General features: G+C 37.1%; 1 protein-coding gene across 1 annotated transcript in view; it reads left to right on the plus strand.

Annotated features, from left to right (window-relative positions):
• The window catches only part of RIPK2 (receptor-interacting serine-threonine kinase 2), a 34,937-nt gene extending 8,611 nt beyond the window's left edge, over window positions 1–26,326 (plus strand). Inside the window, exons 3-12 of the mRNA XM_006880520.1 lie at window positions 1,219–1,374; window positions 10,001–10,158; window positions 12,784–12,833; window positions 13,582–13,743; window positions 16,860–16,945; window positions 18,248–18,253; window positions 21,203–21,286; window positions 22,486–22,579; window positions 25,313–25,471; window positions 25,989–26,326. Of these exons, the coding sequence (XP_006880582.1) occupies window positions 1,219–1,374; window positions 10,001–10,158; window positions 12,784–12,833; window positions 13,582–13,743; window positions 16,860–16,945; window positions 18,248–18,253; window positions 21,203–21,286; window positions 22,486–22,579; window positions 25,313–25,471; window positions 25,989–26,326 (1,293 nt within the window). The remainder of the gene's footprint in view (window positions 1–1,218; window positions 1,375–10,000; window positions 10,159–12,783; window positions 12,834–13,581; window positions 13,744–16,859; window positions 16,946–18,247; window positions 18,254–21,202; window positions 21,287–22,485; window positions 22,580–25,312; window positions 25,472–25,988) is intronic.
• The last annotated feature ends 725 nt before the right edge of the window (window positions 26,327–27,051 follow it).

Consider the following 27,051-nt stretch of genomic DNA (forward strand, 5'->3'; position numbering starts at 1 on the left):
CAAGAATACCCATTCATATGTCCCTTTTAAACAGTTCTCTCCCTCATCTGTTTCAATGCAATATACATCATTCCTCCCCTCCTTTTCTGTCTTCCCTCAACAGTGGCCCTATGCAATATTTGTCCTTTTGTGACTGAGATATTTCACTCAGCATAATGTCCTCCAGGGTCATTCCATTTTCCATAATACTTCGTGAGTTCCTTGTTTTTCAATGCCGCATAGCCCATTGTGTGAATTTTTCCAGAGTTTCTTTAGCCATTTGTTTGCTGATGGTCACCTGGGTTGTTTCCAGCTCTTTGCTATTGCGAACAAATCTGCAATGAACATGGGTTTACATAACTTTTTTTTACGTTCAACTATTTTAAAGCACAATCAGGAAATGCTAGGTTTCAAATGTTTACATATTAAAAGTATTTAAGGACTATTTTTTGGGCCGCTGAGAGGTCGGTAGTTTTAATTGACCAACCACTCTGCAGGAAAAAGGTAGCAGTCTTCTCTTCACGTCAATACATAAAGCCTCAGAAACCCAGTAGAAACAGTCACTGTCAGTCAGAAATAGCTTGACTGCAGTGAGTTGGTATTATGTAGGTTTAAAAAAGAAAAATGTCATCTTGTCTCTTTTATAAAAACAAAATTAGCAAAGACTAATTTTTATAGATAGAATATAGATAATTACAAGATTGAATATATGAGATATTAGTGCTAAATGTCAATTAGTGCTAAATGTAAAGACATTTACAGAGGTCATAAATTTTAATTAATCTGATTAATACTGTTAAATTCCAGTCATGCTAACAGAAGAATCACAATATGAGTTTTTAATAAATGGTTTGGTATAGACTAGAGATATATGTATGTTTATTTGTTTGTTTGTTTGTTTGTTTGTTTGTTTAACAAGCTCTAAGCTATAGAACAAAGAAAGTGAAAGTATTAATGTTGTGCGGACGTCTATCTGTTATACAGACATAAAAGAATTGATTAGTAAGACTCAATACCATAGACTAAAAGAAATATGAATACTATAAAGTTCTGATTATTTTCACTAAAATTTTAGGGTATAATATCTGTAGATGTCAAATAATGTCAGTTTTGTAGTATGTTGAAAAATAAGTTTATATTTGAATAGTGTTAAATACTAAAGTGTTTCAGTTTCTAAGTGTGAAATGTAATGAAATTGTGCTGCTAATTTTTATCCTTTTTCTCTTCATTTACGTGAAGAAAACAGAATATCCTGACGTTGCTTGGTCGTTGAGATTTCGCATCCTGCATGAAATTGCACTGGGAGTAAATTACCTGCACAATATGAATCCTCCTTTACTTCATCATGACTTGAAAACGCAGAACATCTTATTAGATAATGAATTTCATGTTAAGGTAATTCCTTTTTTAAAAGAATAAGTTTTATCTGTGTCCTTGGGTTTAATCATTTTAAAAGACTTTTTAGTTATCACTTCTACTAAGCCAATTTCATTCTCTCTCCCTTTTCCATTTTTCCTAATTCCTGTCATCCGTATCCACTTCAGTAGATTAGTTGTTAATATCCTGGTGATACTGTTACTAAACGCTCTAACTGATTCTCACTATTGAGCCAATTGCCAGCATCATGATAAATGGAAAAGATATTAACAGTTTCAGCTTGCTTGGTTCCACAGCCAACACTCTTGGCACCAGCAGTCAGGAAATAAAAGACAAATTGCATAAGGAAAATATGCGGACAAGGACCTCTCCAGGGTGCTGAAGAGCAACGAGGTCAGGCTTGAGACTAAGGTGCATCTAATCCAGGCTGTAATCTTTTACTTGTGATGCTTCAGAGAGCTAGATAGTGACTAAGGATGACAGAAGAATCAATGTCATTGAGTTGTGGTGCTGGAGAAGAGTCTTGAATATAACATGGACTGCCAAGAGAACAAACAAGTCCATCTTGGAGAGTGTGGCTTTAAGTTTCTGCTTGGAAGCAAGGATTTTGAGGCTCCATTTTACATACTTTGGGTATGTTGCCAGGAGGGACTAGTCCTTGGATAAGGACATCATGCTTAGTAGGGTGGAGGGAGTGCATAGGAGAGGAAGATCCTGATGAGATAGATTCACACGGCAACTGGAGTAATAAGGCTAGGTGTGTTGGAGACAGTGCGATTGGCTCTGAATAGGGCAGGTTCATAGATATTGTGCACTGTGAGTCTCAGTGGACTCAATAGCCATAACAACAACATATATGACTGCTGGATTAAATGGCATTTCCATTTTCAGTCTTTTAAGAAAGCACAAGACTGCTCTTCCAAGTGTTTGTACCATTTCGCATTCTCTCCAGCACTGTAAAAGAGCTCCACTATCTCCACACCCCCAGCAGCTTTTGTCTACTGTCCAAGTGAACTTTGTTATTGCTACTGGTGTAAGATGGTGTCTCATTGTTGTTTTGATTTGCATCTTTGGATTTGCTAGGAATCTCTGGAGTTTCTTGTGTGTTTCATAACCATCTGAATGGCTTCTTTGATGAAGTGTCTTTCTATGTCCTCTGCCCATTTTGTAATTGGGCTGTTTATCTTTTTCTTACCAAGGTATTAGTATCTGTAACTTTTAGAGAGAAGTTCCTTGTCAGATGTATTGTTGCCAAATATTTTTCCCCACTCTGTAGTTTCTCTTTTTCACACTTTTGGAGAAATCTTAATCCTGTAATCCCTACATCATGCATGTTGTTGTTGTGTTTCATAGAGTCAGAATTGACCTATAGCTGACTTTCCAGCAGCTTTTCAGAGGTAATTGTATGGGAGGAAATTGCATATCGTGCGTGTAGAAATCTAATTCTTTTTTATTATTATTAGTGTGTGTGTGTGTGTGTGTGCGCGCGCGCCGTCAAATCAAATCTGACTGGTGGTACAGGAGGAGATTGTTCTTCCTTCTCCAGCAGAGCATCTGGTGGATTTGAACTGTGCACCTCTGGGATTGCAGTACACCTTCTTGCCACTAGGCCACCAGAGCTCGCCTAATTCTTAAAAGATCCTAATAGTCTAGTTTATTCTCTGATGGAACACTTTATATTTGATAGTTTCATTTATGTTAGAGAGTAGGACTCCTAAATTTACTCCTATTTTGTTCTTTTATGATCTTTCTAGTAGGGGCTGTTTTGATTAATTTTTTTATTATTATACTAGTTTATTTACAAATTTGTATACATTGTTTTCCAGAACAGGTTCTTCTAATTCCCCTCACCCCGCCACCCATCAAATTGGACAACCCTATGATTAATTCCCCCCATCCCACTGCACATCTTCATCCCTCTGCTTCCACCCTCTTCACTCCCCCCCTCCCTTGGATCCTTACACTCATTCTACAGTAATGGTTTTATACAATATTTATCCTTGTGGGACTAAGTTAGTTCACTCAGCATACTGCTCTCCAGTCCCTCCCAAGTTAGGTAACAATTTACAGAATCATTGCTCCTGCAAGCTGCGTAGTATTCAAATGTATCCTTTCTCAATCCATTTGTTTGTGGTTGGAAATCTGGGCTGATTCCATGTTTTTGTGACCGTTAGTAAGGCTGCTATGAACATGATCTTTATAGTTTTAAGTCTTTTCTTTGATTATCTTTATCACTTTGTTTCTTTGTATTTGGTGAGGTATGAATATTTTTCAGTTTTCTTCAAATAAATATTCTATTTTGCCATGTCATTTTGTTAAAGAGTCTTTTCCCCCATTAATGAAATTCACCTCTTTGTTAAAGATCACCTGTTCATAGGTGAATGAATTTACTTCTGGCTCATTAGTTCTGTTAGTCTGGAAACTAAGGTGTGCCAGATACAGGCCATTGTCTTTGCCATTACTTGGTATGTATCAGAGAGCTGGACAATGACTAGGGATGATAAAAGGAGAGTTGATGCATTTGAGCTTTGGTGCTGGAGAAGAGTATTGAATATATCATGGACTGCTAGGAGAACAAACAAGTTTGTCCTAGAGAGGATGAAGCCAGGCTACTCCTTGGAGGCAGGCATTCTGAAGCTCCATATGACATACTTTGGACATGTTGCAAGACAGAATCAGTCCTTGGAGAGGGGCGTCATGCTTGGGAGTGTGGAGGGACAGCACAGGAGAGGAAGACCCTTGATGAGATAGATTGATTCCGTCACTGGGGTAATGAGGATAGGTGTTGTCAGAGACAATAAAGTTGGCAAGAGATAGAGCAGAGTTTAGGGCTGTTGTACATAGAGTCGCTATGAGTCACAAGCGACTCGACAGCACATAACAACCACCACCTTTGGGGTGGCAGTCCAACTTCTTACTACCAGGGTTCTTTTGCCATTTATAATAGCCACTCAAAAAATGAAATATTTAGAAATCAATCTAACTAGAGGAAAAAAAACACAACCTGGACGATCCAAGATGGCGGCAGAGGTGGAGACAACATGGTGAGCTGCGGGAGCAGTGGACCACTTGGAACAGGGCCTCTGTGGCCTTCTACAGACCTGTGTTTATTGATAATTGAACAGTTAAACAGTTGATGACTGGTCTTCAGTGAAGATTGAGGCTCAACAACAGGAATTCAAGGATTCCCAAGGAGGAATGGGTGAGTCCCGCAGCTCCCAACCCCCTCCCGCAGAGCCCGCACCGCACCGCCACCACAGCTCCATGAGGCTCCCACAGCCGGAACCTATGGATTCCCTCACCCAAGATGGATGGTAGGCACCGGGCCTCCCTGAGACTGGTACAGCGGAGCCGCCACACTGCGGCAAAGTGGACTTGTTCTGGGGAAAATTCTTGGAGTCAAGATGGCAGCGGCGGGGGAATCAGGAGATGACGCATGCCCAGCCGCCCACCCGCCACCGGAGATGGGATGCATGCTCTGCCGCCCGCTGCCTGCATGTTTGGATTTCCTTGGACAGGCCAGAGAATATGATCACCGATACAGTGGATTGTTGAAAATCACTGTGAGTTGTCTACCTGATGACCCTTAACAGTGGCAGCATGTCCAGGAAGACCGACATCCTAAATGCACCACATATTTTGATCTGTTAAATGCTTCTGCCAAAAGCTGCTTAGACCTGAGGGGAGCCTGGTCACAACTCTCAGGTTCCCTTTGCCATCTATAAAGGGAGAGGGCTGTGATACCTACTTCAAATTATAGTATGACCACTTGTTGGGGGGTGGGGGGTAAAAGTGGTGGTGCTGGAATTGGAGATGCTGTCCCTGGCCACATAGTCCTCAGTCAGGCAAGGGGACCAGATTGGGGTGGGGGCAATTAGAGGGGGAGTGTACCAGCCAGCCCCTGGGGGGTGTTGCCCTGCTCGGGAGGGGCGAGCCTTCATGGCCCTCTGCCTGGGGTGGGCTGTCTTCAGCCCCTGGCCTGGGGCGAGCCGTCATAGCCCTCAGGGTGAGCTCCTCAGTCCCCAGATTATGCCATCTGACTCCTAGGTGGGGAAAAAAATGCCTATGGTATCCAGAGAATTTTATCTAGGCTACTTTCCACCACCCTCTCCCCCAGTAAACCTGAAAGTAACACCCCCAAAGCCCTTCTATTTTTAACTCACAAGTTTGTTCTCTCTAGGTTTGCTCCCTTTCCTATAGGTAACGTTAACACTGAGTTTTACTCCAGACCTGACCCTGAACCCAGTGCCAGTGACAAAAAGGAAATACAACTACCAGCTAAGGAAGCAAAGAAGGATGGAGCCTCTGGGTTCAACCAGCCATCCCCACCTGGGACCCACCTGGGAAAACACTTTGCAGTCCAGAGGGGAGCAAATGACAGGAAAATATCTTCTAACAGAAGAAGAAGGCAAGCAGCTTTAATATAAGACCAGCAGTAAGGTGATAAAGTGTCCTTCCTTTCCCCCTTCACATCAACGTCCCTGTTCAGCATGAAGAAGCCAGAGAGTCTGCATCCAGTTCCCAAATCAATAAGACGGTTTAGTTACCATTGGAAAATGCTTACCATTCCCCTGTAGCATCTGATCCCTACTGGATCCTTTTCATTTCCTTCACCTGCTCCCCCCACCAACCAAATTGTGCAGCTCTGCAATGGCATGCCTGGCCATGCTCACCCTTCTGCCCCCAACCTTCACCTCCTTGTACTCCCAATATGTTTTTCTCAAAATTTTTTTTAAAAAGAAGAAAAAAATATTCATTTAAAAAGAAAGAAAAAAAACACAACACCCAATCTGTACAAAGGAAACTACAACACACTGTTACCAAAAAAAAAGAAAAAACCAGAAAGACTTGTATAAATGAAGAATATACTAAATAGGATGACTTAATTTTGTAGAAATAGCAATAGTATCTAAAGCAATTCTGATACACAATACAATCTCAATCCAGACCTTATCATCATACTTCAGAGAAATGGATAAAATAATAAATAGCTTTATATAGAATGGAATGAAATTTCACAGAAGCAGACCATTACTGAAGAAGAAAACCAAAACAGAGGCCTTATATTTATTATCTCAAAACTTCCTACATAAATGAAGACATGATTCAGTCTGGAGCATCAATCTCCTCAGTACTTTGGAGAGGTCTCTGACAGTAGACTTTAGCAATGCAATTTATCTTTTAATTTCCTGGCTGCTGGTACCAAAAGTTATGATTATAGAGCCAAGCAAACTGAAGTGGTCAACAATCTCAGCCTCTTTACCATCTATCATGATGCTGCCAGTTGGCCCAGTGGCGAGAATCTTTGTTTTCTTGATGTTGAACTTCAATCCGTATTGAAGGCTGCAGTCCTTGACCCTCTGCAGCAAGCGCTTCAGGTCCTCCTCAGTTTCAGCAAGCAGGGTTGTGTCATCTGCATAACACAGATTGTTATTGAGTCTACCTCCAATCTTGATGCCATACTTCTCCTCATAGAGCCCAGCCTCCCAGATAATCTGTTCTGCATATAGATTGAAAAGATATGGAGATAGGACACATCCTTGATGCACACCCTTAATTTTGAACAATGCAGTGTTTCCTTGCTCTGTTCTGACGACTGCCTCATGGTCCAGGTATAAGTTTCGTGTACACATTTAAAATCCACCATTTGCTCCACTGGAGAAAGATGGGCACTGCTCCTGTCTCCACCAGTGTGATTAAAACCCACTGGAGGGCCAGCTATCAGTCAGTTCCAACTTATCAGTATACAGTAACGATTATAGATAATGTTATTTTCCTTTTCAGCATTCTTTTTATTTCTGTAGAGGACTCAGACTTATTTTTGTAAATTGATCTTCAATTCTGCCATTTTGCTTAATCAGATAATTCTATCCAGTAAAATTCTTGCTGAGTGTTTGGCATTTTCTAAGACTAAGGCGTTCCTTACCCAAGCCATGATATTTGCAGTTGCTTAAATACATTCAAATGTTTGGAAAGTGAATAAGGAAGAAGAATTGCTGCCTTTGAATTATGGTGTTGGCTTAGAGTATAGAATATTCCAGACTCTACCAAAAGAAAACATATCTACCTTAGGGGAAATGCAGCCAGGTTGCATCTTGGAGGCAAAGATGGTGAAACTTCATCTCACAAACTTCGGGTATGTTTTCAGGAGGGTCCAGTCCTGGAAAACAGTCATCATGCTTGGAAAAGTGGAGGTCAGCAAAGGTAATACAACAGCTCTCAGTGATAATAGATTAATATAGTTACTGCAGTAACGGATTTGAGCAGAACAGAGATTCCTAGGATGATGCAGACAAGACAAGCTTTCCACCTGTTTGCTGTGAGTCACAGGAGACTTGACAGCACCTAACCACAATATACAAAATCACATTCTATGCAGACAGCAATAGTTTTACTTCCTCTGTGCCAATTTGGATGCCTTTCATTTCCTTTTCTTGTTTGTTGCTCTGGCTAAGACGTGCTTTAGAGTCAAATCATGGCCTTAAGCATGGCAGAAATTTAACTGCTTCCTTTGGTACTGAGTTTCTTTTCTTGGTAGAAAACAGATCGCCAGTTCAAAAAGTCGATTTGTACACTTTGAATGTGAAACATCCTCCATGGTACCTCATCGGGGTTTCATCCGTCCGTCCCCTAGAAAAGTTCCTTTATTCACATACAGTACTGGCGTCTGAAATAAAGGCAGCCTCACAGCAAAATAGGGCCTACTTCATTGTTCTCTCAGATCTAGACCGAGACTAAAAGTTGAATAGTGTTGCTTACTTGGTCTTCCTCACCTCTCCCTCATTAACTACGAAACTCTCCCTAAGGTGACACCTTTTAAAAAACAAATTTACTATTTTTTTGGTGTGTGTGTGTGTGTACTATTAAATCATATCTAACTGGTACAGGAGGAGATTACCCTCCTTCTCCAGCTTAGCATCTGGTGGATTCAAACCACATACCTCTCGAATTGCAGTACAGCTTCTTGCAACTAGGCCACCAGAGCTCCATAAGGTAACACATTTTATTTTCCGTCTTATCTGCATCCTGCATGTATGAATATCCAGTGCTTCATTACCCATTTCAAAAATTTCTCTTAAAAATTAACTCTATAAGCATAATGTATGAACACCCCCTTTCACTGTACTGATGGGAAATTAAACTTCAATATTGTTGTTTATATTGTCATACATATAGCCATTTTAGATCATCTGTCTCTCTCCTGCTGTTGTTACATGCCTTTAAGTCGGCAAGGACTCAGCAACCCTACATACAATAGCTCTGAATTCTGCTCTATTCTGAGCCTATGTCAGTCCATTTCATCCAGGATCTTCCTTTCCTGCACTGTCCCTTCTTCCTTCCAAGTATAAAGTCCTTCTTCAAGGACTGGTCCCTCCTGGCAACATACTCAAAGTATGTGAGACAGAGCTTCAGAATTCTTGCCTCCAAGGTGAAACTCACAGACCTATTGTCTTGGCAGTCCATGGTTCAGTACTCTTCTCTGTCATCTCTGATCATTGCCCAGCTCTCTGATGCATAGCAAGTAATTGCAAAGACCATGGCCTGGATCAGATGCACCTTTGTCTCCTGACTGATATTGTTGCTCTTTAGCATTTTGGAGAAATCCCTGACAGCAAATTTTCCTAATGCAATGCATCTTTTGATCTGACTGCTGATCCCAAAAGTGCAAGCTGAAATTGTTAACAATCTAGATCTCTTCTCTACCTGACATGGTGTAGCCAATTGGACCACCAAGTCAGAATCTTTGTGTTCTCAATGTTGCACCTCAATCCATGTTGCAGACTGTAGTCCTTAACCTTCTGCAGCAAGCACTTGAGGTTCTCAGTTTCAGCAAGCAGGTTTGTGTCATCTGTGTAACACAGATTGTTGGTGAGAGTCTTCCTCCAGTCCTGAATCTACATTCCTCCTCATAAAGTCCTTTAGGTCTTAGGAGGAACTGTTCTGCTGGCAGTTCCCATTTCCCTTTCTTTACCAATCCATCTTTTTCCCTTTACATAGTGTGCCAAGTTAACTACTTTTACTGACTTTTTTACAGCTTCCATAGTTACTGAGGTTTCCCCCAAAGCAGACTTCCAATACAATAGTGAATTCATTAGAGTGGTAATAAAGGGCATCCTTCTTTAGTCCTTGTTAGACACATTGTCTCTCTGTGTGAAGAATAATAATAGCCATTGATTTTCTGTATATTCTGCTAATTATGCAACATAGTTAGAATTTCTCTATTCCAATTTTTCTGAGAGATTTTATCAGGAAAGGATGTTGAATTTTATCAGATGTCTTTTCTTTATCAATTGATAAGGTCTTGTGATTCTTTTACTTTGTTTTATTTACATTGTGAATTAAACTGATTGCTTTTATTAAGTTAAACAGTCTTACATATCTAGTATAAATCCCAACTGAACATGATGAATGATTTTTTTAATATATTCGATTCTATTGACTAGGATTTTATTGAGAATTTTTATATTTATGTTCAGGAAAGATATCAGTGTATAATTTTTTTAGGTGGTTTGTTTCTCTGGATTTGGTATTAGGGTTATGCTTGCTCCGTAGAATAAATTTGAGAATATTCCTTATTTTTCTATGTTCTTTTTATATGAAAAGGATATTCTAAAATTGGATAATTAACTATTTTCCCTTACAGATTGCCGATTTTGGGTTATCAAAATGGCGTATGATGTCTCTGTCACAGTCACGAAGTAGCAAATCTGCACCTGAAGGAGGGACAATTATCTATATGCCACCTGAAAACTATGAACCTGGACAGAAATCGAGGGCCAGTGTCAAGCATGATATATACAGGTGCAGTAGGTTACTTCCACGTGTCTAAACACCAAGCTAATCAACCAGAATTTAATCTATAAAGTATGGTTTTTATTCTTTTTTCAAGTGTAGTCAAAATAAATTGCCGCTCCAAAAAAAAAGCCCTACTAATATTTTTCAAATTAAAGATACATTGCTTTAAATCATTTTTACATTCCTTTAAAAAAAGCCTTTTTGTTCTAGTAATTTTTAATATAATACTCAAAGCTTTTGTTTTGCTTTTATTTTTATCATGTATGATTATCAGGATGTAGAGAGAACAGTAGATCCTAACATTTTAGCTTTTAAGTTTTCATCCTACTCAGATTTTGTGTCCTTTATATCTATAGAAGAGATTTCTATTAAAGATATTTACATAGAAATCTGATAAAAATGAAGATGCTTTTAGAAAAGAACATTGTATCTTTGCCAAACAAATCTCTATGCAAGGTCAAGGGTCAGTGAAAGGAGAAGACCCTCAGTGAGAGGACTGACACAGTGATTGTAATGTTGGGCTTGAGTATGTTAAGGTTACCAACCCCTAGGCACACAGTTCAAATTCACCAGCTGCTTGCTTCGAGAAAGAAAGATGGGTGATTTACTGTCTCTGAAAACCTATTGGAATGTCAGCTGTGAGTTGGTGCCAGTTTGATATTTCATGATACACACACAAACACACATATACACACACACACATACATATATATCGTTTTTGTTATTATGTACCATTGAGTTGGAATCAACCCATAGCTGACCCTCCAGCAGATTTTCAGAGGCAGTAAATCGCACAAGAGGGGATTGCCCATCCTTCTCTCATGGAGCAGCTAGTAAATTCGAACCACATGCCTTTGAGATTGCAGTGCAGCTTCTTACCACTAGACCACAAGAGCTCCCTAACTTGTATATATGTGTGTGTGTGTGTGTGTATTTTTAAGGAGGGACATCATGCTTGGGAGGGTGGAGGGACAGCACAGGAGGGGAAAACCCTCTATGAGGTGGATTGATTCAGTGACTGGGGTAATCGGGATGGGTGTGTCAGAGGCAATGCGATTGGCACAGGACAGAGCAGAGTTTAGGGCTGTTGTACATAGGGTCGCTAACAACAACAACAAAGTGATGACATTTTTTTGTACTTAGTAAGGCTGATTGATATGAGTGACTGCACTAAAACACTTAACTGTATTGTCTTTCATATTTAAGTTATTATCATGTGCATATACTTAGTTCCTGGTATCTTTAGTTCATCAATTTTATGCTGAGAGGAAGGAGCACAAAAAACATTTATTTTATCTTCTGAAAGAAAGACCATATTCTAATCCAAAAATTCTTAAAAGTTGTTTTGATTCTGTAAAAACAGACAAAACCTTTAAAAGCTTGCAGGCAGCCATCTAAGAAACAGCTGTTGGTCTCTGCCTACCTAGAGCTTAAGAGAGTAAAGATTACTGAAGAGTCAAGAAAGCAACTCCACAGGATTAATGTTCCACAGGAGCCAACGCTCCTTTAACCTGACACTAGAACTAAGTGGAACCCAGCTGCTGGTACAGCACATGCTGGCCAAGACCACTGCAGAAGGGCCCAAGTGGAAATACAGAATAAAATTCAAATTAGAGAAAAAAAAAAAAAACAAAAAAAACATAAAAGCAGCAGACCACCTAAGCCAAGCATCAGACTGCTCTGAAAGAGACTAGGACTCCAGGACGATTGTCCCACATCAGCCTGACTTGAAACTCCCAGAGGCCACCTCTCAGTTAAATAATTGATGGCCCATAAAATAAACCATTAACAGATGGTAAACAATTGTCTGTATAGAATGTATTTCTTTTAAAAATCAAGTATACATGACTTACAGAACAACTTTTGCCTAAAACTGGAGAAGGCATGGAGGGACAAAGAAGCAGATGAGTGGAAATGGGGAGTGTCCTGACATAGTGTAAGGATTGAAGCCAATATCGGGGGGAAAATTATATAAACTTTTACCTAAAGCAAAGAAAAAATATTTTTAAAAAAAAAAACAGATGAAACTAAATTAGGTTAAAATTCTCTGTCAGAGAAAATGAAGGGATATCATTTCATTGAATGAGGTAAGAATTTCTTCTGTAATCCTCATTCTCTATCCCTGCCCGTGTGTCAGTTCCTTGTGTCCCATGTTGGCTGAACAGTTCATTGAAAGTGCTGCAAAATCCTGATATGGTTAGTCCTTTATCGCAACTCTGAAGTTTGTGTTATCTAACCAGATGTCTGACAAATGAAATTTTATTGTAGACAAAATCATTTTTACCAAAAAGGACAGTACTTTGACCAGAAAAAGGGAAATAAAGCAGGGCTACATAAACCCTCTTTTTTATTGCTTATTTTGTGAGAATAAGTGAGCATGTAATTAGAAGGCATAGCTTAAGCATTCAAGAATGATTATGAAATCATCTCCAACAGTTATTGTTGCATGTAACTTCATTCCCTAATTTATAGAATTACCAGTTTGAAACAAAATCACGTATGAGTATGTTAGTTGGTAATTCTTTATGGGATACTTCACTACAGTATTATCACTTTCAATAATTAACTCTAAGAACAGTGATTTTTTTAGTTTATTATGTTAAATAGTATGTATGCTTTTCTCTTAAATAGTTATGCTATTATCACATGGGAAGTCTTATCCAGAAAACAGCCATTTGATGGTAAGTGTACTTTAAATTCTTTTTTCTAGGTAACATCATGTAGGTCAACCACACTCAGAGCTGTATAAATTTAATCTTCTTTTAATAAATCTTTGTAATGTTTATTTTCTTGAAAATGCACCATAAAAATGTGAATTATCAAATGAGATTATGTTATAAACTACACTGGATTAAGAATCAAAAAAGCCTGGATTTAATTCTTGCTCTAACAGTAATTGACTATTCAAACTCTTCAAGCTTCTGTTATTTCATCTTTTTAAAAAAAAAAAAAAAAGAGCTTAGAATAAACATTATCAAAATCAATTCCAGCTGTAAAACTCTCTCTATAAAAATTGATTGGCACCAGAAAGCATTGGACAAAGTGGGGTGGAGTGCTTGGGTTTTTTTCATACTTTGGTAATTAATATTTCTTTTAAATTTAGGTTTGCATAAATCAGCTTTCTGTTCAACAAGCAAACCCAAAATCTTAGTGGCTTAAAAAATAAAGATTTCTTTCTCATTCACTTCATGTAGTAATTGCTGTGATCCTTCTTAGCTCTCCTCTGCAGTAAATATGTGTACTCCTTACCTAGGAGGTAGCAATGTCTTAATAGAAATACCTGGAATGTACTAAGAGAAAGGAGCTTAGGTATTGAATTATTACTAAGATTTTAAGATTCATCATCATCTTCATTTAATTGATTTGAAATTATTTAATAGACAGCATCATAATATATTTCTAATGAATGCCATATTTCTGTCTTGACAGACGTCACTAATCCTTTGCAGATTATGTATAGTGTATCACAGGGACATCGCCCTGACACTACTGAAGAAAGTTTACCATTTGACATACCTCACCGAACAGTGATGGTCTCTCTTATACAAAGTGGATGGGCACAGAATCCAGATGAAAGACCGTCTTTCTTAAGTGGGTATACAGTTCCAGTGTGAAAACTTAACTGTATAAAAATAGTGGAGAGATTGTGAATCAAACAGTCTTTTCAAAAGTATATGAAGTTCAGTCATTAGCCCCAAGATATTTGTTTGCTTTTCCCCCCATTATTTTCACTCTTGTTATTCATTATATTTATAAAATAATAACTGCATCTAGAATTAAATTGATAATTCCTAGAAGACAAGAGTTAGCCCCTCATCAAGGTGGATCAGTACAGCAACTGCAAGGGTGAGATTGTGAGGATGGTGCAGGGTACCGCAGTGTTTCGATCTGTTGGTCATAGCATCACCATGAGTGATGGTTGACTTAGCAGCACCCAGCAGTGATAACAGAAGTCAAGATTGATCACATGATAGGAAGTATAATTCCATTCAGCAAATATTTACTGAGCACCTACCACATGCTAAACACAGGGCTAAGAACTGGGACCAGAGCAGTGAACAAAATAAGATAATCTAAATTGCTATCTTTCAAGAACTTACATTCTAGTGGTAGAGGCAGATAGATTAAAGACATCACAGGATAGCAGTGGTTAGTGGGTGGATGGGAAAATAAAGAAGTTTCCATGAGGACTTGAAAAGATGGGGTAATGATAGACACAGATCAACCGTAAAGGAATGATTGTATAAAACAGTATGTACAGGCATGAGAAAATTCCAGAAAAATAAAGAAGATACAAATTGTGGAAGTTGTGACGAAATGAGCTAGGTACTAGAGTAATTAGAGGAGAGAAAGTAAAGTCATTCTTTGGAACAAATATTTGACCTGAGCTTTGAAGCTTGAAAAGGAGCTAGCCATTTACAAGCTTGAGGAAGAGCATTTGAGGTAGAGAAAATAAGAGCAAAGGCCAGGGATGAAAAAAGGAAAGAGTTTGCCGTTTCTGAGAACAAAGTGAAGACTTGCACTGGAATATGGTGAGCAAGGAAGGGAATAATACGAAGGGTAGAAGGATAAGGAAGAGGCTGTTGACTGTTTTGGGAAGTTTAGCTATTCCAAGTACAGTGAGAAACCAGTAAAGTGTGTTTTGCATGAAAGTGATCTCATTTAGATTTTAAATATATCACTTTTGCTACTTTGTGAACAATTAGTGGTGGGCAAGGGTGAAAGCTGAGAGATCAGCTGAGTACCTCCTGCAGAAGCTTTTTGATTATGAGAACATGTCATAAGAGATAGGAAGAGGAATCTCGGTGGCACAGTCCAAAGAGTGTTGCATTTCTAACCAAAAGGCTGAATCTCTGGCATTCAGATCCACCCGCTTCACCTCTGGAGAGAAATGAGTAGCCACATTCATTACAGTTTACAGCCTTGGAAACCCAGTGGAAGGGCAGTGTGAGTCAGAACCTACTCTCCATTCCTGAGTTTGAGTCTGAGTGAGAGATGGGACTAGACAAAATTAAAGTGTATTCAGAGATACATAGAATGTGGAAATAATCAAATACAGGCAGAATCAGGGGAAAGTCAAGTCCATAGCTTCCACGGAATAGCGTGTTGATAACCGTGTAGTGAGATGAACAAAACTGAGATGAAAATGTTGAGGAAAGGTAGAATGAGGAGTTTAATTTTGTAAATAGTAAATGTGAGATGACTAGTTAATCTGTAAATTGAGATTCCTGGTAGATGGTCAGGTTTCAGCACAAATATTGAGAGTCCTATGACCTGGGTTAAAATTTGAGCACATTCCCCATTTCTCTTTTATAAATGTTTTTGGTGGGTGCCATCAAGTCAGTCATTTTCATTGCTGCAGAATGGAACATACAGACAAACCCAATGGGGTTTTCTAGACCGTAATCCTTTTGGGAACAGATTGGTCACACTTCTCCCACAGAACAGATAATGGAATCTCACCACTAGCCTATCTGTTGATAGTCAAGCAGCTCTTAGCCCTTTTGCCACTGGGGTTTTCTCATCTATAGACAGATAAATCCAGCAATCCTTTACATAATTACTGTGTGTACTGAAACCATACAAAACAAAGTTATTAACATATAGGTGATAATGTAAAATCATGCCCTGAACTACATCTTTTTAGGGGCAAATAGATAGCAAAGAGAGACTTTTCAGTAGTTAGAAATTGAGTTGAAGAAGAATTAGAAAAAGATGCGTACTCACATTCAGTTCTTTATGTCAGCATAGGTTTTTCTTTCTCTTAGGGTTATAAATTTATTTCTTTTAAATTTGCCAAACTTTTTCTCAACTGTGAATGTTACATTGTTTTACATTCCCACAAGTAATTTATGAGAATTTTAATTTCTCTAAATCATTGTCAACACCTATCATTTTGATGAGGAAAAGTAGTTTTTATTTATGTTTCCCACATGAATAATGGTGTTACACATCTTTTCATATGTTTATTAGCCATTTGTTTGTTTTGTTTTGTGGGAGGTGTTTTATTTTTTTGTAGTCTTTTAACATCTTTTGCCCATTTCCTAAATGAGTTACTTGTCTTACTAGATTTGTCAGATTTCTTTTTATGTTCTAGATGTAAGTGCTTTAGCAAATACAAGATTTGCAAATATTTTATCTCAGTGTGTAGCTTGTCTCTATTTTTTCTAAGTAGTACCTTTTGAAACATGAAAGTTTTAAGTCTAATTTAGTTGGGGGTTTTTTTTCTTTTATATTTACCCTTTTGATATTGACTTTAGGAACACTGCCTAATTCAAGATCCTAGAGGTATTCTAGGTGTGCTTCTAAAAATGGTACAGTTGTAATTCATACATTTAGTTCATACTTTGAGTTTTATTTTTATATGCAATGTGAAGTAAAGGTCTAAATTTACCTATTGTTGTAAGGTTATCCGGTTTTTCTAGCACCAACTGGTGTGAAGACTCTTTCCCTCATTGAATTGCCTTGGTACCTTTTTTCCAAAATCAATTGATCAAGACTATAGTGTTTTCTTTTTATACTTTTCAGTACTAGTCCATTGATTTAGCCATCTATCCTTGTACTAGTATTAAAAACTGTTAAGGCAAATTAATGTTTAGAGAAGAATTGACTTAGAGCCTTATCATTTCAGTTATAACGTCTACATTTTTCAGTTTAATGATTAGAAACAATTTGAACTCAAATTGCATTTTTATCTCCTTGTTTAGAATGTATAATAGAACTTGAACCAATTCTGAGAAGCTTTGATGAGATAACTTTTCTTGAAGCTGTCATTCAACTAAAGAAAACAAAGGTAGGTTGGCAAATGAAATGCTGAAAACTAAAGAAATCTATTACCATCTCCTTATGCTGTTATGGAGAATTAGTACCTTGGGCACCTTTAAACAAGTTTATTTTCTCACAGTGAGGAGGCTGTAAGTTTTAATTCAGGTTGCAGTCCCTAGAGGAGGGTTTTTACTGTTTGTGAGCTCTAGAGGATTGGGTTTGTGGTGTTAGAGCTTCTCTTCTTGTTTCCTTGGAGATCTGACCTGATATGGCATCTCTCTTCTCCCATCTCCTGTTACTTGCTGAGTATGTTCTCTTAAAAAAGGTACAGCCTTATTAACAAACATAACAGAAACCCTATTCCCAAAAAAGTAATTGTAACTACATATATGTTGTTAGGGACCATCGAGTTGGAGCTGACTCATAACTGACCTTACAGGAGATTTTCAGAGGCATTCAGTTGCATGGGAGGAGACTGTCCATCTTTCTCATTTGGAGTGATTGGTTGATTCAAGCCATGTGACGTTAACAGTACAGTTCCTTACCTCTAAGCCACCAGAGCTACCCCCTATAGCTACCACATGTATAAACCCTAAAAATGCCCACTGCCATAAAATTTATTCCAATTCATTGCAACTTGTATAAGGTTGCCAAGGCTGTAAATCTTTCCTAGAAGAGGCTGCCCCTCTTTCTCCTGAGATTGCCTGGTAGATTCTAATTTCTGACCTTCTGATTTAGCTGCTTGACATGTCAGTTGCTATACCTCCAGGCCTTTAGCTACATATATGCAGTTGAGGCTTCACAGCTCATATTTCGTGGGGCTGTGGTTCAGTTCATAACACTACTATTGAAATTTTCAATTTCATATATATATGTGTGTGTGTGTGTGTATGTATATATGTATATATGTATATATGTATATATATATAAATACAGGCTACAATTTTGGGAGGAGAGTTGTCACCAGAGAGATTTTTATTTCCATAATGGTCAGTTTCAAATTTCAGAGACCTTTCCACAACTTTCATATCAAATGAAAGTTTAACATAAGGGATAAGTCAACATTGATTTTGTATAATCAGTACCCTAAATCAAGGTATTTGTTTCCATAAATATAACCTTTGTAGATTAGTAATGTCTGGATTTTTTAATTTGCCTTTATTTTAGTGTACTTGTCTGAGGTTTTGTCCTGAGATTTATTGCCAAAATAAGCTGTCAAACTTCTATAATTAATAGTTGGGACTAAAAAGTATCTGTTTAAGTTGTTTATATGTATTGTCTCATTGTCCTAGTTAGTTTCCTTATATTGTGTATGTGAAAGAAGTAAAAGATACAAGTTACCTAGGAGAGTTAACCTCATTTGTATCCTGCTCTTATAGATCAGAAGCACAATTGAAGAAGACCTATTACTCAAGGATTTTCTTAATATTATCACAAATTGTTTAAAAGTAGTAACAGCCCATTAGAAACAAGGCGTAATTTATCACTTGCCAGATTCCAACTCATAACAACCCTGGAGGACAGAGTAAAACCACACCCATAAAATTTCCAAGATTGTCCCTTCTTTCCAGAAGCAGGCTTCCCTGTCTTCCTCCTGCAAAGCAGCTGATGGCTTCCCAAACACCAGCCATTAGGTTAGCAAATCACAGGACTCCATGGCATTGCACACTCTTTGGTTAAAATAGAAGTCCATGGTTCGAATCCACCAGATGCTCTGCCGGAAAAGGAGGGGCAATCTCCTCCTGTACCTGTCGGATCTGATTTGATGGTACACACACAAAAAATTTAAAAAAATGGAAAAAAAAAATAGAAGTCCATAAAGGAACAACTGTCCTTGCCAAACTAAAGATGAATGGTGGTAATATTTTGCCTGAGTTTTAGAAGAAATTGAAGAAGGGTCATTTTTTACAATTTTTTATTAGCTTCCCCACTTCTGAGTAGTCTGTTAGATGATTCTTCCCTACTTACAGTTCATACTTACATTAGTTTCTCTACTTCTGAGAAGATAAAAAATATTCTGATAGTATTTTTTTTCTTTTTTCAGTTCCTCTTTTCACCTCATGTCTTTATCATATTTTTTCTCTTCTACTTCCTTCCAAATTAAGGTAGACAGATGAGTCTGTTTTTTATTTTTAAGTGGAAGAGAACCATTCCAGTTCCTTTTGTCCCTCAAAAACTTAAACACTAGGGTCTACATTTAAGCTGGCTACTTTTTCAAAGAAATTGCTTATATAGTGTCCATATTGAAGATAGCTAGTGTCTAGGGAAGTTAATCACTTAAATACCTCGTACATGGCTAACTAATGGGAGAGACAAGGGTTGCATACAAATGGAATACGTTTTTATAAATAAATGTATAAAAACAAAGATACCATTTAAAGTGATTATTTTGTGTTTCTTGTCTTTTTTAAGTTCTTATAACTGATTTGTAGAATTTATATTTTCTGCAAATAGGATGTCCTATGTTCTGAATAATAAAAATTAAGCCAAAATCACATTTTCTTAATATTTCATTTCTTCCTAAGGACTGATTAATTGTTCATAAACAAGTGTTATCATAAATTACCAATTAGGAGAAACTGTATTACTAAGAATTATTAAAATTATAAATACTTTGGTAAATTTTATAAGTAATATTTTGGTAGATTTTATAAGCTCAGAAGAACATTAAATTCAGAAAATTTCAGCAAATCTAAAATAAGGGGTTTGTACATTGTTGTTGTTGTTGTTAAGTGCCACTGAGTTGAGCACAACTCATAGCTACCCAACAAAAGATCTGAACACTGTTCTAACCTTCGCCATTCTCACACTTCCTGACACACAAGAGTCCATTGCAGCAGTCACCATATCAGTCCACCTGGTTGAGGGTCTTCTTCTCCTTCCCAGTCCTCCACTCTTCTCAACATCATGTCCTTCTCCAAGAAATAGGACCTCCTAGCAACATGTCCAAAGTGTGCGAGGCGAAGCCTCATCATTCTTGCCTCCAAAGAGCATTCCAACTGTTCATTCTCTTGGCCACCCATGGGATGTTCAGTTCTCTTCTCCAACACTACAGCTCAAAGTCATCAATTTCTTTCTTGTCATCCTTATTCATTGTCCAGGTCTCGGATGCATAGCTAGTAATCAGAAAGACTGTAGCCTGAATTACACGCACCTTAGTGCTCAAACTGAAGTCCTCTTCAATAATTTGGATAGGTTCCTAACTGCAGATTTTCCCAGTGCAATGCATCTCCTTATTTTCTGACTGCTCGTACCAAGGGTGTTAACTGTGGATCCAAGCAAAATTTAATATTTAAGGAAATTTTGTGCGTATTCCTCTATTAGGTACAATATAGGCATAGGTGAATGAATACCTTTGATATTTTTCCCCTAATGTTCTCATAATGGAATAGGCAGCTATAAATAGTAATAATGAAGGGCTCAGTGTGGAGACCACCAGTTCTAGAGGGTAGCAAATGTTATGTTGATCTGATGGATATATTTTAAATCACCCATCAAGGATGGAAACCAATCTGAGCCTGGATTATAGGGACAGAGGTAAATCACTGATTTGAATACAGACATACATTATTTAAATAGAGTTAATATGCATATTTACCTTTTATTGGATGATTACTTGGTAATCTTAGGGCCCTTTAATTCATTCTCTCTCTAACCTTACTCTTTGAAAATAGATTATATTACTCCCAATTTATAGATAGTAAGTACAGCTTAAATCTTTTACCCAAGGATAAAACAGTGTCCTGAGATTCTGAACTGCATGTTATGCATGGGTTCCACCATTTCAGTATTGCACAGTACCTTCATTTGTTATCTGTGAAATGAAATAATGATAATACAAACATGGTAACTAGCAATGCTTATCAATTATTGGTACACAAATACACAAACTATAGATTTAAAAATACTTTTTAGTAACACTTTATATACATTATTGCATTTAATCCCTAGAACAGTTCTGCAAGTAGATATTTTTCCATTTTTACAGATGAAATCCTGAGACTGAGAGATCAATAATTTGCTCAAGGTAACAAATAATATGAGGCAGAATTAAAAATCTGTGTCCCTGAAGTTTTTCCCCCTGTTTTGCATTGTCTCTGCCTTTAAGTTATGTATTATATCCTGAATTGATTTGTTTCTTTTCCATTGATTTTATTAAAACATAAAATATAGTAAAGTAGAATGTATTTTACTTCTACAATTTCTAATCACTTCCCATTAAATTGTATGTGTGTCTACATCAGTAGACACAGACATATATGTATGTTATTTCCTTCACTTACAGAGTAATGCAAGTACTATTCTCTTCAGTGACAAGAAGAAAATGGATTTATCTCTGAACATACCTGTAAATCATGGCCCACAAGAGGTAAAAGAAAAAAATTACATGATAAGTTCCAAATTTGAGAATATGACAAATTATTTTTTCTAACTTTTATTATATATGAGAAAATAATTCCAGAGAGCTTTTAGATGCATGTAGGCTTTGGCAATCTCCAACTTGAAACAACATTTCCTAGTTTTCCCTTGGTTGTTTTGTTTGTATAGCCTTCTGTCTGTCATTGTTTTGTTCATGTGTTCCAGGGTTAGTGTAGGTAAATGCTGTGGAGTGAGCTCCAACTCAGAGCAACCCTTTGACCTACAGAACAAAACCCTGCCCAGCCCTGCACCATCCTCACAATTACTGCTATATTCCATAGCATATCAGAGATTAAACTTGCATTGTATTTATGCCTCTTTGGCCAGCTAAACCTATCTCATTCTTATCTCTTACAGTACGTAGTAGAGGGGAAGGAGAACTCAACAACCATTTGTGAGTGAGAGGAAGTATTTCTTTACATGTATGTAGACGTCATATTCACTCACTCACTGGTTGTGAGTCATTTCTGACTCAGAGCCATCCACCATGTCTCTGAGGATCCCATTTGTAATGGGAAGAGACTTGGGTTAGCAATGCCACTCAGTATGGACTGTGCCTTCAGCACTCCCTTTACTGCATAATGGTCATTTCTTACAACTGGAAGATATGTTCACTTTGCAGATTCAGAAGAATCTATTCATAATGCAAATTTTTAAAGTCACCTCTGTATACATGAATACATTTACTCCTTTAGCCCAGGCAAGTGCTTAGATAGATGTTACAGAGAACCAGAGAAAGTTTCAATTCCTTGTCTATACTTAGCTGATGATTCTGTAACAGAGCCAGGAATGCAGGTTCTCTATTACTTTTTCCATAGTTTCCTACTTACCCTTCCAGAGAAACAAGAGTTTTCTATAAACCACTAAGTAACCGGTGTTGCAGATTTCAAAATTCCTCATTCACTAAACAGAACTTTTGAAAAAAAAATGAAGAAAAAACTATTTTAATGTACTTCATGATAGTCACATTTCCCCCATTTCAGTTGGTTAAGATAATAAATCAACCTTTGTTGATTATGTACATGTTTCTTCAGTTTTAGAATTTATGATACATTTGATTTTGTTTCTACTACATCAAAAGTAAGAACTCTGGAAATTAAAGTCGAAATACATGTATCTGTCAACCTAAATCCTTTATATTTACTTCAGGAATCATGTGGATCCTCCCAACTGCATAAAAGTAGTGATTTTCCTGAAACCTCAAGCTTCCTGTCAACACCTCGAGAAAATGACTTTTTATCTAGTAAGTATATTTTCAAATTAGTGTTTATTCGCAAGTTTTCCTCTCCCATCTCTTTACACATCATATTCTTGACCAGAAGACATGGAGCATGCCTTTCTTATCTATTGAGTACTGACTTTTAAAATGTGAATAGGGTCTGAACATGGGGTCAGAGTAGCAGGATATGCAGTACATTAAACATTAAAGACACTGTGTTAGATACTATGGGAAGATTCAGGATTGTGTCAGCAAGGAGAAATATATTTTTGGTAAGCCATAGTGCAAGATAGGAAGTGATGTGTTACAAGAGTGTAGAGCTATAATATTACAGAGGAATAGTACCCTTTATGAAGTACTTTCATAACTACTTGTGAAGTAAATAACCCTTATTTTACATAGAAGACTAGGTCGCATAGCTCATAGCTGGCATATCCAAAACTTAAAGCAAGGTCTTCTGGTACACATTCTTAAGTCATCACACTACATGTTATCATCATGAAGAAATTACTTCTAGCTTAAAGTTAGACTTCTGTATAAGAGAAAGAGAACAGTATAGAGACTGCACAGAGACAGTGAACAATTTGGTTTAGCTAAGTAAAGGATTAATCAAAGAAGGTGAAAGGAAAAGAAAGTTAGAAAGATAGGTGGAGAATCATTGTGGATTTCAACAGTGCTGTTTGAGCTTTTTTTTCTTTACATGAATAGAAAACTATTGCAATTTTTTTTGCTTGGTTTTTTTTCAATGAACATTTATAGAGATTTTTCGCTTTCCATTCATTCATTGTTGCACTTTTCTCCCCACCCACCCCACCCCCACCCCCAGTTTGCTCTTCTCCTTGAAAAACTCCTTCATTGGTATACAATCCCCCCACACTACCCCAACACCACCCAGAGTATATACTCCACTCTGCAACCCTCATTCAGAACTTTTATGATAATCATAATGCCCTAAAATATATTGCTTTTAAACTGTTCTCTCCCTCATCGGCTTCAATGCAGTAAACATAATTTATCCAATTTTTCTCAGTCTTCCCCCCCCCCACCCTGATGTCAGTCTCATTCTACAACAGTGGCACCATACAGTATTTGTCCTTTTGTGACAGATATTTCACTCAGCATAATGTCCTCCAGGGTCACCCATTTTGAATAATATTGCATGAGTTCCTTGTTTTTCATTGCAGCATAGTATTCCATTGTGTGAATATACCACAGCTTCTCTATCCATTCATTTGTTCATGGGCACTTGGGTTGTTTTCAACTCCTTGCTATTGTGAACAAAGCCACGATAAACATGGGTGTGCATATATCTGCTTGGATGTCAGTTACGGTATTTTAACGGTATATTCCCAATAGTGGAATTGCTGAGTCAAATGGTATCTCTATTTGCAACTTTTTGAGAAAGCGCCACACAGCTTTACACAGTGGTTGTACCATTTTACACTTCCACCAACAGTGAATAAGGGTTCCAGTTTCTCCACAACCTCGCATTTGTTGCTTGCTGTTCTGTTAAATTTTGCTAGTCTTACTGAGATGAGATGATACCACCTCATAGTTGTCTTGATTTGCATCTCTCTTAGAGCTAGGGATTTTGAACATTTCTTCATAGCCATGTGAATGTCTTCTTTGGTGAAGTGTCTGTTCATATCCGGTGCCAATTTTTTGATTGGATTATTTACCTTTATCCTGTTGTGGTGCTCAAGTATTTTATAAATTCTAGATGTAAGTCCCTTATCTGACATGTCCTTACCAAACGCTTTTCCACAGTCTGATAAGAATGTTTTGCTTCCAGAAAAGTCAACTTGACTGGAATGTATAAAACATTTTGGCAAGGAAAAGAAATAAGAGGTGAAGAGATCAACTGAGATACTGAAGTTGTAGGTTTTAAAAAATGAAATATGAGTAAGAGTGTGCAAAGATTATTAAAGTTATAAACTTTATCAGTGTTCTCTCCAGAATCTCTCTGTTAGTGGGGTGGGATGTGAAAGAGATGTGTTTTTGAAGATTCGCTGATAAACGTTATGACTTTTCACTTGTAGGAGGGGTAAAAGAGAAGTGAAGAAAGAAAATGAAATATATTTATTATCCTCAAAATACAAGCATAAAAACTGATTTCAGGCTTAAAATTAATAGGGATTTTTTTTAATTTGAAGTGCTAGCAGAATGGTCTGCACTGGAGTGTTGGAAATCTGAGAATAAGGTTCAGAAAAAATGGGAAATTTTATGAGATGAAATGGCAAGTAAACATAATTTGAACATGAATAGAAATGCCAGAAGGGAGTGCAGAAAAACACATGTTACATAGAGATTTAAAGAGAACAGTGCAAGAGGAAGAAGACAGATGAAAAAATCTAGATCTGTGTGAAGAACAAAAAAAAAAAACAATATTTACAGTTTATGTAGAACAGACAGAAAGATAGAAAAATAGTTGGTAGAAAGCCTTTTTGCTCTAAAAATATTTATTTTGAGAATTAGATCTCTAAATAAGCTTTAATAGCAGTGCTAGTGGCAAGAAGCTGCATTGCAATCCCGCAGTCACGTGGTTCATGGCCACCACTGCTCTTCCGGAGAAGGATGGGGAAGCTCTTCCCGTGTATTAACTGCCTCTAAAAACCCTCCAGAGGATCAATAATTGGTTGATTGATTCATGATTCATGAGTACCCAACATGTATGACCTAGATGTTAATATTTTAGCTCACAGGAGTATCTACAGAATATTAAGCATAGTCCCTTAATGAAGATGTTGTGTTTTATAGAACAAAATCAGGATTACCCATCAATGCTGCATCATCAACCTATAAATCACAGTTGGGAAAATAACATTTCTATAGTTCCTCAGACTCAATTGTGTGATCACAAGTGCACCCCAAGCCCTTCAGCAGTAATAAATCTACTCTCAACTGTGGGGAATTCAGGTAAATATTACTATGAGATGCTTTGTCATTGATAACATTGATTCCCAAATATATATTTAACAGCCATATGATAAGCTTTACTTTTGCTTATTTCCTCATAATGGTAAATACATATGTTCTTCAGTGGGAACATACTTCAAATCCCAAAAGATACAAATCCTGGTGTGTATAAAGGCAAGATGTTATGTACTCAGCTGCTAAAAATAAAGTTTTGGGACTTTAGGATGGGATATATGGGTCGAGTTTTGTCTTGGTTTTCAAACAACCATACAAGTATCCTTTATATTTTAGATAAAACCAAAGACAATAAAGCAATCATTCTGGGGAGTGAGGAAAACTGAAAAGAAAATCTAAACCTCAAACTGTTTTGCTAAAATTAACAGGGTTCTCAAATGTACTCTTCTTCTGTACCAGCAGGATTATAGGCAAATTTGATTTTATGTCTTGTTTCATTTTCATTCATTGCTATGTGTATTCCTTGACCTTTCTAATTGTTTAACCCCTTCCCTTTGTGCAGAACGCCTGTCACCTGGTATAGCCCATCAGTGGATCCAGAGTAAAAGGGAAGATATTGTCAGCCAAATGACTGAAGCCTGCCTTAACCAGTCACTGGATGCCCTTCTGTCCAGGGATTTGATTATGAAGGAAGACTATGAATTGATTAGTACAAAACCTACAAGGACCTCAAAAGTCAGACAATTACTAGACACCACTGACATACAAGGAGAAGAATTTGCTAAAGTTATTGTACTAAAGTTGAAAGATAACAAGCAAATGGGTCTTCAGCCTTACCCAGAAGTACTTGGAGTTTCTCGAGCACCTAATTCAAATTTCTTTCTAAATAAAAGTTTATGAATCAGTGTTTTTCAAGAAGAAAGTCAGTTTTATAATATTTTATATTCCTATTGCCTTAATTATATTTATAAAACAGATAAATCTAGAGGCTTTACTGATGTCTCTTCAGGTAAATACTGGTTTCCTTCCATGACATTATAGTATTTTTTGTAATTAAAATAAGTATAAAACTTTATTGTATTTTAAAGCCATTTTGTGCTTTTTTTTTTCTTTTGTAAACTGCAACTATATTTTTTAAAGTGTAATAATTGTACCCTCTTGTCCATAGAAGAATCTTGAGGTGTTTCAGGTGGAAACTCTTCTTCATATTAACTTTCTTTATGAATTATTTATTACTTCTCTAAGATAAATACACTTTGGCTTCATGTGCTGTATCTTTTTACTTAAAGACAGTATAGTATTCCTACTTTACATTCCTAAGTTCAAATCTCAACTAGTAGGTTATTTATTTTAAACTTATGTTTATTCAGGTTATAGTTTTAAATTCACTTTATTAAAACCTCTTAAAAAAGTATTTCAAAGGTGAAACAGTGCAAGGTGTGTGAAGAAAATATAATTTAATCTTCTAACACCAATTTTCTGTTCTCCTTTCAACCTTCTACCCTTCTCACTGACACCATATATATCCAGAGTTAACAGTCTCGTGTGTATTTTTGGTTTTGTACACCTTTGACTTCATTATTTTTTTTTACTTCATTATTTTAAAGTCTATACTTATACTTATT

Source organism: Elephantulus edwardii, unplaced genomic scaffold (assembly GCF_000299155.1).
Source record: "Elephantulus edwardii isolate Elephantulus edwardi_28Jun2011 unplaced genomic scaffold, EleEdw1.0 scaffold00008, whole genome shotgun sequence".
Taxonomy (NCBI): domain Eukaryota; kingdom Metazoa; phylum Chordata; class Mammalia; order Macroscelidea; family Macroscelididae; genus Elephantulus; species Elephantulus edwardii.